This window comes from Pseudonaja textilis, chromosome 2 (assembly GCF_049901715.1).
Source record: "Pseudonaja textilis isolate UNSWEBS1 chromosome 2, rPseTex1.2, whole genome shotgun sequence".
Lineage (NCBI taxonomy): Eukaryota > Metazoa > Chordata > Lepidosauria > Squamata > Elapidae > Pseudonaja > Pseudonaja textilis.
In genome coordinates, this window is record NC_141991.1 from 15,770,488 (window position 1) to 15,784,289 (window position 13,802).

Consider the following 13,802-nt stretch of genomic DNA (forward strand, 5'->3'; position numbering starts at 1 on the left):
CACTCTCTTTTCTTTCTTTTTCTTCTCTCTCTCCCACTTGCCCCATCTTCATTCTCTTTTCTTTTTCTTCTCTTTCTCTCTCCCACTTGCCCCATCTTCATTCTCTTTTCCTTCTCTTTCTTCTCTCTTTCTCTCTCCCACTTCCCTCATCTTCATTCTCCACCGGATTCCTGGACAGAATTCCGCTATTTTCAGATTCTATTCAAAAGTTGGACCACAACACGCACCCATTTCCTGCTTCCTTCATTGCTATTTCCTGCCCCGCATTAAAGCCAACAAATAATAACAATGACCTAGTTATTTATATAAATTAGTAACGCGAAGAAACTCTTCCTGAATTTGTTATCCAAAAACTATTTCTGAGAATATGCTTTTAATCATCTTTTCCCCCTTTGGATTTTCTTGGGGAAATTCTTCAAAGCATGTTTCCTCTCTCATCAAACCAATTGTTCCCAAACTTCCCCTTCTTCTAAGAATTCCTCAGTAAGCCATATTTATGATGGACTGTTGCCAGTGGTGTGGTTCTGTGGGCTTGGTGGGCATGGCAGGAGAAAGAAACGGCAAAATCCCCATTCCCTCCCCACCCCACTAACCTGCTTTCCAGCTCTGCTCTCCTGTGCAGGGCAACCAAAGAAGACTCAGCCGATCAGCTGGGACTCAGGAGGCAGAGAATAGATGGGGGTGGGGCCAGTCAGAGGTGGGATTTGCCGGTTCTCCAAACTACTCAAAATTTCCATGACCAGTTCTCCAGAACCGGTCAGAACTGGTTGAATACCATTTCTGACTGTTACCATTTAAGCTGAAACTTCAAATACTTCTTCAAAGCTGGTAATTATTTGCCCTTCTATCCACCTAGAACTTTTGAGTTTTATGATGAGATTTTATGCCTGTACTGGTATAAGCTTCAGGTCCTGTACTGTCTTGTATTGCGTCTGTGTACACTAAATGTCCAAGTTGTGATGTAAGCAGTAGAGAAGTAAAGAGTTCTTCAAAGCAGGCTTATTTTCTCAAGAAGGTAGTTTGACCTCTTCACTGCAGTTCAAAACAGTTTCCTTTTTCATCATCTGGAAATATTCTTCGCTGACTCATGAAGGATGGTCAAATGCCAATAACTGTTACAAAGAAATGGACAACTGTATAGGAGTGCCGTAAAAATTCAGGGAAAATAATCTAATTACCACACATTCAGGTATGAAAAATATCCATCCATCTCTTTGGGTAATCCCAAAGGTGCTTTTTCAGGAGGCAACTGGACTTTGATTTTCTTTTGAAGACGTTTTGCTTCTCATCCAAGAAGCCTCTTCAGCTCTGACAGGATAGTGGGGAGTAGAAGGATTTATATTCCTTGCAGACAGCTGGTCATTTACGTTCTTTTAGAGAGTCATTGAGGTCACCTGGAGGTTTATCAGCACTTGCAGGTTTATCAGATAAACTATCTGTCAGAGGTGAAGAAGCTTTTTGGATGAGAAGCGAAACATCTTCAAAAAAAACCCAAACCCCAAGTAAGTCCAATTGCCTTCTGAAAAAAGCACCTTTGGATGACGGAGAATCTCTACAGCAGGGGTCTCAAACACAATTTACCTGGGGGCCATTGGAGGCAGAGTCTGGGTGAGGCTGGGCCGCATAATATACTTTATATTATATTTTATATTTTTATTATACACTAATATTATACTTTCATATCACAGTGGGGGCCACAGGATATCGTCCTGTGGGCCGCAATTGGCCCACGGGCGGCAAGAATGAGACCTCTGCTCTACAGACTCTGCATAATGGTAAAATGTTCACGGCATCGGGAATCTAACGATTTGTATAACTCTTGAAATCTAGAAAGGCATCATGAATTCAGACCCAGGAGAAAGCTTGGTAATTCAGCCACATCCAGGGCAAGAGCTAGTGTACAAATTAGAAGCTTGCCTCAGATTTCTGGTAATCTGTGTGTGGCCAGGTGGGTTGTGTGAACAGCAACAGAACAGGCACCATGGAAGGTTTGGGGATCAAAGACAAGGCTGTATTCCTACCCTGAAGATGTGAGAGAAGCTCTAGTGGTAGGCATATCCTGGATATCTCCATCAATGCCATCTTTATTACAGGTAATCCTTGACTTTCATTTAGTATTTCAAGCAGGACTACCAGGTTCTGTAACGGCTTTACACCCTATGATAGCTGTCTGGTAAACTCGCAATATTTTTCTTACCATATAGATCCAGATAAGATGGTGTTGTTTCTCTGTGTCATATAATATATATGGGCATATCCACAACTGTGTATTTATTTATTTATTTTGTCGTGTTTATGTAGTATATATTGGAAGTGGTGATCCTTTGAGATCTGTATGCAACAAAATTTCATTTTAATGTATGCCGATGAGTGCACAAAGTGACAATAAAGTTTTTCTAAGTCTAAGTTCTAAGTGGTCACATGAGCACACCTTGGGCACTTGGCAATTTGAACTACATTTATGGCCATTTGCAGCGTCCCATCATCACATGATCATGTTTTATGACAATTTTGCTCAAAAGAGCATTTAACTTATGATTATGCTACAAAATCATGCCCAAAATGAACCACTGGTTCAATCAACAACTGTCGATTTGCTGAAAAAAATGTCCCGATTTGCTTAACCATTGCTGCAGAAAAGGTTGTAAAATTGGTTTTACAACCGTCATGAGTTACAACTGTCATAAGCAGGCTCTGCTACGGTTATAACTCAAGGACTTCCTGGATAGCCAATTGGAACAAATGAACTTTTAGCCTTTCTGTGGTGCTGATTTCCCTGCCTGGATTATCTACAGGGGCTCTCATTGGGTGAGGAAGCTAAACTATCGGGCTTCAAATGACGATCTCTAACTCAGATCTCTCCTGGAAAATAAGGAACTTGGCAACTGTGGTTTGCAAGTTCAAATGCCAACACAGCTAGTCGGCATCACATTTTCACTGGTTGAGATTCAAACCAAGATATCCATGTGGAGAAGACAGGGGCTGGATAAATGTACAAAGCCATATTTTTAAAATGATTTTTAACAAAGCCATATTGATCTGGTTTACATATGATTTACTGGTTTACTCAACCATGGGGGGTGGTGTTCACACATAATTGCCCTCAACGAAGAATCTTTTTTTTAAAAGAAATCTACTGAAATTACTCAGTCTTCTCTAGACCAACCAAAGACATTCAAAAGCAACATTTTATAGTTTTGTTTTATAAACAGGACAAAAAAATAGGACATCTTCCCTCTGTTCAAGTATCCTAAACACATTTCAGACATGTAGGCCAGTGTTTTTTGACCTCAGGCACTTTGAGATGCATGGACTTCAACTCCCAGAATTCCCCAGCTGGCATGCCGGCTGAGGAATTCTGGGAGTTGAAGTCCACGCATCCTGAGGTATCTGAGGCTGAGAAATGCTGATGTCGAGGTTTATTTGGCTGCTTCAGCCAAGTGATTGAAAGCTTGGGACAACGCCGTGACAGTGTCCAAGATCCGACGGCGATCCTGTTCGGCCAAGCGTGTGCCGCAACGTTGCGCGAACTTATCCGGGTGCCACAAAGCCTGCTGACGCCGGAGGAAGCGCCGGTAAGCGCCTTTGTCTGAAGGATCTACCCCACGAAGGGCTGCTGCGGCCATTTCCTCAGGAGTCCCAGATGAGCTTGGCCAGGGAATGTCCTTGTAACACAATGGATGTGGTGAACTATCTGAGGAGAAGACATGACTGCAGCCTTCCTCATAACGTCTTCTCTTGGCTGCCTGGATTTCTTCCTCCTTGGCTTGGGCACGTTTTAGGTACTCCAGATGCTCTTGCTCCAGGAAGCACTGGAGTTGAACGGAAGACTTCGGAGCTTCTTTTCTAGGCCTCTGGTGACGCCGTTCCTCTTCTTGCCTACGTTTTTGCCTGTATTCTCGGTGTATGCGATCAGTCCATTCCTCAAACGTTTCTGAGTTGGGACCAGTGGAGAAATCTTCTGGAAAAGAACGAGGAAATAAGTCAGAGGGTGCATCATGCTCCGTGAAGCTCCCTTTCAAATCTAGTTGATGCCACAACACCCTTACTTTTTAAGATGGTAGAAGAAGGGAGCTTCCAAAGCCCCAAATGGCTTAAATATCAGCAAAAAGGGTGCTTCAGTAAATGAAAACAAGGAAGAATCTCTGGTCAAACTTATTGAGGGAATTATTTAATTTGTTTTAGGAAAAGTCTAGGGGGCCTGACAACTTGGTCTAAGTGGCAATAGCAACAGCACTTATATGCCACTTCATAGTCTTAGCAGCCCTCTTTAAGCGGTTTATAGAGTCAGCATATTACCCCCAACAATCTGGGTCCTCATTTTATAGACCTTGAAAGGATGGAATGATGAGTCAACCTTGAGCCGGTCAGGATCGAACTCCTGGTTTTGGGCAGAGTCAGCCGGCAATACTGCATTCTAACCACTGCGCTAGCCCTTCTTAGTGACAACTCCACGAACTCATCTGTCATGATCATGGCTCAGAAATCCACAGGGGAGACCACCTCATGGACTGTGGGATCTTCACTTCTAAGGAAAGTCTAGCTTTACCTTCATACTGCCATGGGGTCTCTTGAAACTCGTCCTCACATTCATTGAGAAGCTTGGACCTCCACTCTCTCTCAGCCTCACAATCTGCCTCATTTTCCTCAATCGTTTCTTTGGGGCACTGTGGAGAATTAAAACATGTCACTCTGTGTCTGAGAGAAGAAGACAAAATGGAATCAGTTAATGATCCCTTCACTTCTCTTTTCCCTTTCTTCCCCTTTCCCTTTCCTTTTCCTTTCCTCCTTTCCCTTTCCTCCCTCTTCATCAATAAGAAACATAAAGATTATACAACCGTGATTATCCTAAAATACTATTAGAATAGAACACCTTGTCACTGCATTCCACGAATACAATGAAATTTGAAAGCAACTCCAGCACAGTGCCCCAAACACCACACCACAATCACACTACAGAGATGATGATGATGATGATGATGATGATGATGATGATGATGATAATAATAATAATAATAATAATAATAATAATAATAATAATAATAATAAATAATTCACAAATGCACTGTTTGATTCAAGATAATTACTGCCTTGGAAAAGAAACTGTTTCTCAATCTGTAGTCCTCATTTTAAGACAGTTATAACACCTCCCTGATGGTAACAGTTCGAAATATGAATATCTAGGATGAGAATGGTCTGTGGAGATTTTTAGTGTTCTAGATTACAAAACAGGAAAGTAATAATGATTAAAATAAACGATATGGATCTTTTTCTCTTTCTTTTTCTCTCTCTCTCTCTCTCCCACTCTCCATTAAGTTTTCATTCCTTTTAAGTTTCGACTATCTCTTCCTACTGACACCCTTACTGGTGGATTACTCATACCCATTTCTCTTCTGTTGTTGTATTCAAGAGATCTCCGGGGGTCTTCCCAGCTCTATTCTTGATGCTCATGGCAGATGGACAGTGGATTCGCAAAGGTACGAACAGATCTTCATACACTGAGAAGAAGAAAAAAAAATCAACATTAATGATTAGCGCCATTTAGTGGCTACTGAGCAAATTGCAGCAAGTTGTGTTTGAATATTTATACTGGTAGTTGCTATTCCCCGCCGTAAATAGTGTAGCAAAACAGGCTTCTCTATTTATAGATTACAAAAACCAGCATATTAAGACTATTGAGCAAAGTGCCTCACAAACCTTTTAAAATTAATAATAGAACTGCATAACTCTAGTAAACCACAAACTCCTTCTATAGATGCACAGAGTAGTATATGATTTTTGGTTACTCCCTCAATGAATCTAATGGATTGTGGTCAATGAGAGCTTATGCCATACTACAGCAGTTGATTTTAAAGTACTGTATCAAAAACGTTTGCTCAGCAATTCATGTTCACCTGCATCTACTCTCTCCTCTGTGACACAGGCACAAAAATCTGAGATAAATAAGGAAAAACATTACCACAATTTGTAGTAGAGATGTAGATCCTGTAGGGGGTGCAAGCAGCACACTGCTGTGCCTTAATACCTACATGGGCCTCTTTACCTACATGATCTCCCTCCATCTCCCCGGCTGGTAAGTCCCGGACTGGTACAATGATCTCATCTGTTAACATCACCACTATTCTTAAGGATTGGTGGGGGGTTTCACCAATCCTAATGCTGTATCTACGTTGCCTTTGTCTGCTTGTAAAAATCATATAAAAAGAATAAGCGCTGCCCAGGCAGTCAGACATCTTGACATACTGGAAATGACTGGTCTTTGAACTCCATCAACAATTAGTGTTCCTCTCTGACTCTTTTCCTACACCTCAACTTCTTCTGGAACAGTGGCCCCCAACCTTTTTTGTGCCACGGCCCAGTACCGGCATCACAAAATGATCCGCGGCCCGGTACCAGCATCAGCACGCATGACAAGGCAAGGTGAGCCGAGTGACCAGCCAGCCAGCTGTCCCCCCCTTCTCCCCGCCACCTTCAACTCCTCTTTTGTACCTTTGTCGATGGGCTTCACTTCGGGACGGTCGCTCGGCTCGCCTTGCCTTGGGTGCTGAAAGAATCCTTGCGCCTTAGTTTCGTTCGAAGCCCCCCCCTTCAATGAAACTAAGGCACGAGGATTCTTTCAGCACCCAAACACCGCTTTCCAACCGGAAAAGCTCACCCAGAAGCACTTTCTCGTCAAACAAGATGGCGGCGCCCAGCAAACCGGCAGCCCGTTAGGAAATGTTCCACGGCCCGGTGGTTGGGGACCCCTGTTCTGGAAGAAGAGAAATGCTAGATAATGGGAACCAGGGAGAAATACTGACAGAATACCTAGTAATACCTTTTGGCTCCTAATCTTGTAAAGATTTCTATGATGGTTTTCCTATTTAATAGTATTTGCTAGACTTATGTAGACAGTCCTCGACTTAACAATCATAGTTGGGCCAGAACTTCCTTTGCTAAGTGATTCCATCATTAAATGAGTCATGCCTGATTTTATTACCTCTTTGACACAGTTGTTATGCAAAACACTGTAGTTGTTAAACAAATTCAACTTCCCCATTAAACTTTGCTTGTTGGAAGGACCCTGGGAAGGTTGCAAGTGATGATCACCTGACACAGAGATGCTACAAATGTCTTAAATATGTGAAAATCTATAGAAAATTCTCAGTCATCCAGGTCACGTTGCCCCAAAGGTGCTTTTTTTCAGGAGACAACTGGACTTTCTTGTTTTTTCTCTTGAAGATGTTTCGCTTCTCATCCAAGAAGCTTCTTCAGCTCTGACAGGATTCCATTCCCCACTATCCTGTCAGAACTGAAGAAGCTTCTTGGAAAAGAAGCGAAACGTCTTCAGGAGAAAAAACAAAAAAGTCCAGTTGTCTCCTGAAAAAAAGCACCCTGGGGTCTTAAATATGTGCCAATTGCCTAAATCCCAACCATGTGACTGTATGGACACTGTAAGCAATCATAAGTATGACGACTAAGTCACATTTTCCACTGCTGTGGTAACTTCCAACAGTCACTAAACAAATGGTTGTAAGTTACGGACTATCAGTAGCTCACTTTTTCTCTAGTGCTTCAGGACATTTCACTGGGGGAGAATGGGAGTCTCCAATCATGTTATTTTTAATCTTTTATCATCCCAATTAACAACCTTGCAATGAATGTTTGGCTAGGCTGGGCCTGACAGACCAAAAGTCACCCAGTAAGTATCTTCACAGTTGGAATCTGGACCATGTGGAGGCATAATAAGATTGTTGTTTGGAAAAAAAAATGTGAAAAAGCACTATGTGCTTTGAGTTTCAGTTCCTAAATGAAATGCAATTCTGTACGTACCTTTAATAACTAACCAAATGGATAAATATTGCTTCAAATGAAGCTTCTACCATTGATTCCAATGAGGGCCTCATGGTTCCCACCCAATTGAGCAAAAAATAGGAATAGTTCCCGGATGAATCCTTTGCACCCAAGGGCATCTCCAAGATCCTTTCCAACTCTGTTATTCTGTTCTATCCTATCTCGGAACAATACAGAACATTAATTTATACAATAGACAATCTGTCCTATTGGTACTCACTATCTCCATATAGTACAGTAGATGAGAGATCTCCATTTTTTTTTTGATGCAGGCGTCCTTATATTTTAACTAAGCAGCAAAACAGAGGTCTAAAGCTTCGTCTCACCATGATCTCCTCCACGTGTTACGCGCCGGGCAGCCAAATGCAGAGCTGTGTCTCCACGGTGGTCTGGGAGAGAGGGGTCTGCCCCGTACTTCAGCAAAAGGAGGGCAGCTTTGTGGTCCAGGTGGGCACAGCATCGGTGCAAGGGTGTGTGTTTTTTGTGTCCCTTCGTTTCACCCAGGTCCAAGAGTTCTCTGTGATGCCGCAGAAGCCTGCGCAACTTGTGACGGCGGCCCTGTTCCACGTAGCGCCATAAGCGGCGCTGGTACTTCAATGCCATGGAACCAGGCGGGCAATGGAAGGAGATGCTCACCCACGAGCCTGGGGAAAATACAATATCAATCCCTGTCTGAGCCCAACCGACCTTATGAAAACAATTGGCAGCAATATTAGATATATCTGTGGTCTAAAGTTTGTGTGTGTGTGAGAGAGAGAAGGGGGGAGGGAGAGGGAATAGAGTGGGAGGGAGAGAGAGGGAAGGAGAAAGGAGGGAAAAAGAGAGGGAGTGAGGGAGAGGGAGAGGAAGAGGGGAGAGAGGAAGGAGAGAAGGAGGGAAAGAGGGAGGCAGAGAGAGAGGGAGGGAGGGAGAGGGAGGGAGAGAAAAAGGGAGAGAGAGAGGGAGTGAAAGAGAGGGAGAGAGGGAGGGAGAGAGGGAGGGAGAGAGAAAGGGAGAGAGGGAGTAAAAGAGAGAGGGGGAGAGAGGGAGGAAGAGAGAGGGAGGAAGAGAGAGAGAGGGAGGGAGAGAGAGGGAGAGAAGGAGGGAGAAAGAGAGAGAGGGAGGGAGAGGGAGAGAGAGAGAATGATTGAGGTTGGAATTAGGAAAGTTTGTTAAAAAGAATTGCTGAGACAGAAAGTTGCAGCTGCAATGTGTGTAACAAATGGTGGGACACTACTGCCCAGTAACAAGAAAGTTACAAGTTAAAAGGACATAATGGATGCTAGCTAAGGCACATAGAGATATAAACTTCGATAACCTCTAGTTTATTATAACAGTAAAACACTTTTGATAAGACAGCTTATTAACATAGACATATGATGTATGAAGGAGGATAAAGTAGAAGAATCCAATCCAAGGAAATGTGTATTAAGGAACCAATGAGTGATTCTTAGGGCATTAACTTCCTTACTCATAACCCTAGAAAATGTGAGCTTTTGCATTGTTCGAAGCCTTGGCTCCTTTAGCTAAGACCTTTTTGCTGAAATACTTTAGTAAAATAAGCTGGAAAGGTCATTCCTCATGCCTGGTGGTCTTTATTGGCTATATTATGTACACACACATACACATTATATCCAAAATAGGTCGTAGCCTAGCCAGGCTAGGACCCATTTTGGGTACAATGTGTATGTATGTGTGTGTGTAATAAAAATATAAAATATAAATATTTTCTGCTGAAATGTTCATAGATATGTTAGTCAGAAGGGAATATATATATATACTTTATAAAAATATAAAATAACAATAAATAATTCTGCAAGTCATGAAAAGCAGCAGTTCTAAACCACTGGGTTAGCAGAGACCTCCAGCTCCATTACCTCTCCATGCAGAATGCCAAAATCCCTTTTCTGGGCTCACTGATGGGAGAAAGGAAAGTGAGTGATTGTGGAAAGAAAAAAGGCCACTTAACCCCCAAATTAATCAAAACACCCTTGATCTTCCTGGACCAGCTACAAGAAGGGTGACGCTTTCCTTTATAAGAAGAACCATCCTGTAGAGTTGTAATTGCAGGAATGTTCCAATCTCGGATGGCAAACCTCAGATAAAGAATGTTTCCAAGCAAATACAACTCAGGCAAACAAAGTCACTAATCTATAGATAAAGGAGGATTAGAGAGGGGAAGTAAACATACATTAGACTTTAACTAGAGATAATTAATTGTATGGATTACTGTATTAAACAGTAACAAAAATTAAGCAGTAACCAAAGTTAACCAATGATGGAGGATAACTAAAAATGTATATAAATACAAGACCATACTCCAAATAAAGATCATCATGATTCAGTTGTTCATTATCAAACAACTCAACTGCCTCGTCATTACAACACCATCCTAATTCCTGCTGCTTTGGGAATTGCCTTTAATTCTTCAGGTACCTTCACCCATGCCTCCATTTTATTCACTCTTCTGCCTCTGAAGCAGATCAACACTTATCATTCCACCATCCTTAGTATAAAATGAGATCCTGAACCTCACTGAGAGAGGATTGACTCTATTATTGGTACAAGGGCTCAGTTATAACACCAAAGACTTGGCCAGGGTCTGACTGTGGAACAGGCCTTGAACTGCTCATATACCAAGTACCAAGTTGAGCTAAAGCAGCAGTAGCAAAAAGCCAATCAGTTTCCACCATCTCCAGCACACAGCTACCATTTTCAAGAGGAACATCAGGAACCACTTTGAGGCCCTGAACCTCACTGAGCTGGAATCGACTCTATTATTGGGACAAGGATTCAGTTATAACATCGAAGACTTGGCCAGGTCATGAACTGCTCATATACAAGTACCAAGCTAAGCTAAAACAGCAACAGCAGAAGAAAGTCAGCCAGTTTCCATGATAGCAATAGCAATAGCACTTAGACTTATATACTGCTTCACAGTGCTTTACAGCCCTCTCTACAGAATCAGCCTATTGCCCCCAACAATAGAAAAACAGAATTGGAAGGGACCTTGGAGGTCTTCTAGTCCAACACCCTGCCCAGGCAGGAAACCCTACACCACTTCAGACAAATAGTTGTCCGATCTCTTCTTAAAAACTTTCAGGGTTGGAGCATTCACAACTTCTGGAGGCAAATTGTTCCACTGATTAATTGTTCCCACTGTCAGGAAATTTCTCCTTAGTTCTAAGTTGCTTCTCTCCTTGATTAGTTTCCATCCATTGCTTCTTGTCCTGCCCTCAGGTAGAATAGTTTGACTCCCTCTTCTTTGTGGCAGCCCCCGAGATATTGGAAGACTGCTATCATGTCTTTCCTGGTTCTTCTTTTCATTAGACTAGACATACCCAGTTCCTGCAACAGTTCTTCCTATGTTTTAGTCTCCAGTCCCCTAATCAGGGGTGGGATGCTACCGGTTCTGCCCAGCTCTGTAGAACCAGTAGCTCTGAAGAGCAGCAGACACAGAACTGGTTCTGTGTCTGCGGCTATTTGGCCCACCCGCCCACTTGGGCTCTTACCTGTCCTTTATTTCCTGCTTTTTCAACCTCAGCTGCTTTGTGTGGCACAGCTAAAATTGAAAAAGCAGGAAAAAAGGTGGGTTTTTTTAGCGTTGTGCACCCACGTGCAACACTTATCAGCTGTCTGGGCAGCACAGCTTTAGGTGTATTACACGCGCATGCAGTACACGCAAAGTGCGCATGCACGCGCAAAGTGTAATACCTGAACTGGTAGTAACACCGATTGAATCCCACCTCTGCCCCTAAGCATCTTTGTTGATTTTCTCTGCACTCTTTCTAGAGTTTCAAATCTTTTTTAATCATGGCAACCAAAACTGAACGCAGTATTCCAAGTGTGGCCTTACCAAGGCATTATAAAGTGGTATTAACACTTCAAGTGATCTTGATTCTATCCCTCTGTTTATGCAGCCTAGAACTGTGCTGGTTTTGGGGTCCTCTTCTGGGTCCTATTTTACCCACTTCAGAAGGATGGAAGGATGAGTCAACCTTGAGCCTGGTGTGATTCGAACTGCCAAATTACAGGCAGTTACATGATCTTGAGCACACAAGAACATCAGTAATCGCTTTGAGGTCCTGAAGCTCACTGATGGGGAACTAGAGGAACCGTGGAATGAAATCAAAGATGTTAAGGAGGAATGTGAAAAGAGAGGCTGCCAAAGATCAAGAATTAGGGAAAGTGAGGAAGCCAAAACACGGACAACTGCCAGCCTTAGCAATGACAATGAAGGCAATGAAATGATACCTAGCTAGGTCTTCATTCAGTTTACACCTGTGTAAATCAGCGTGAACAGGGACTGGAGGGAGTGGAAACATCTGGTACGGAAAGGAAACGATAAAGCCTCTATGCTTCTGGTTGCCATCCTATTTGTAAAAGGGTTGAAAAAGTACGCTGAATTGTACTTTCGAGCTGATGTCCAATTCGAACCGCTTCCTTGCTCACAAGTGATAACGGGCAAACAACAGATACAACCTCAAAGGAAACCACTCCAAACTCGATTGCGGAAAATACGACTTCAGCAACAGAGTGGTCAATGCCTGTAACTCACTACCTGACTGTTGTTACATCCTCAAACCCCCAAAACTTTAACCTTAAACTGTCTACTGTGGACCTCACTCAGTTCCTAAGAGGTCTGTAATGGGGCGTGCATAAGCGCACCAGCGTGCCTACCATCCCTGTCCTACTTGTTCCCATTCATTTGTACTCATTTATTATGTATATACTTATACCTGTTTATACTTATATGTTTATATGTTATGTTCATACTTATACTTGTTTTCTTATGCATGCTTGACAAACTAGCTAACCAACTAAATAAATAAAATAAATAAATAATCCAGCCTGAAGATCTAAACCACCACTTCCTTCCCTGTGTTAATCCGATTACCATTCCCGATTACCAGTCCCTGTCCTACTGTTCCCATTCATTTGTACTCATTTATTATGTATATACTTATACTTGTTTATACTTATATGTTTATATGTTATGTTCATACTTATACTTGTTTTCTTATGCATGCTTGACAAACTAGCTAACCAACTAAATAAATAAATTAAATAAATAAATAATCCAGCCTGAAGATCTAAACCACCGCTTCCTTCCCTGTGTGTTAATCCGATTACCATTCCCGAAAAGGTTATGGCACACTCACCTCCCCCAAGCCAGTTTCGATCAAACGTTCATCTTGTTCTTCTGCAAGTCCGGGTGGCTCATTGAAAGCACAGCATTATTTGCGCTGCATTTAGTTCGTCGAAACGCACCTTTTCTTTACCCCCAACTTGATTCCCAGTGAGTTAATTTCTTCCCCTTTCCTTTTTCTGTTCCTCCCACCGCAGAGCACCCCTCTCCTTTAATACACCCTCCCTTCTTCCATAAATCTAGATTACTTTAGCAAATCTCTAGTCGATACACAAAAGCGTCCGGCGTTCGTACAGGAAATGGAAGAGGCAAGTAAGGGCGGAAGTGCCTTCAAGCAGTTCTCTAAACATCAGCGAGGGTTTGCTCATGCCCGTACTTGGTGTTCGGCGTTTAAGAGTCCGGCTAGGAAACCAGAGCTGGAAGCACAAAGCAGGCGGTTGGGGAGGGAAAGAAAGAAGCAGAGAGTGGTAGGAGCCGCAGTGCTGTAACTTTCTCGAATCGTAATTCCCTCCAGTCCAGATGTATTAAAAGGGCAGTCTCCACCCTTCCCAGCAAGCGAACATATTGTGAGATGAAAGGAGTGGGAATTAGAAAGTTCCTGTGTGTTTGAATCACTTTCTAATTTTTCTGTAGGCTATTATAACCTGGCTGCAAAATGAGGTGAATAGCACACAGGAGCAAATTGATAAAGGGGAAAAAATATATTCACACCACTGCCATCTATTGGTTACCCTGGTTTTTTTTTTAAAAAAAAAAATCCTAATATGGTTGTCCTAAAGACATGGGTTTGGGATTATCTCAGTATATCTGCTTATAAATATCTGCCAAAACGAAATGTGAA

The 13,802-nt window shown here is 42.4% G+C and overlaps 1 protein-coding gene across 4 annotated transcripts; it reads right to left on the bottom strand.

The window, feature by feature from the left end:
• Window positions 1-3,038: 3,038 nt before the first annotated feature.
• On the bottom strand, window positions 3,039-13,306 carry NFKBIL1 (NFKB inhibitor like 1). Of its 4 annotated transcripts, none has more exons than XM_087923329.1 (5): window positions 13,210-13,306; window positions 8,160-8,477; window positions 5,383-5,498; window positions 4,550-4,667; window positions 3,039-3,961 (listed from the first exon to the last, which is right to left on the bottom strand). In XM_087923329.1, the coding sequence occupies exons 2-5, from the start codon at window positions 8,434-8,436 to the stop codon at window positions 3,420-3,422; spliced, it is 1,053 nt and encodes a 350-aa protein (XP_087779455.1). In that variant the 5' UTR covers window positions 8,437-8,477; window positions 13,210-13,306; the 3' UTR covers window positions 3,039-3,419. The 4 variants fall into 4 exon arrangements, with proteins under 4 accessions (XP_087779455.1, XP_087779457.1, XP_087779454.1 ...); XM_087923331.1 differs by having other exon boundaries at window positions 3,039-3,958; window positions 12,975-13,264; XM_087923328.1 differs by having other exon boundaries at window positions 12,975-13,258.
• Between the last annotated feature and the right edge of the window lie 496 nt (window positions 13,307-13,802).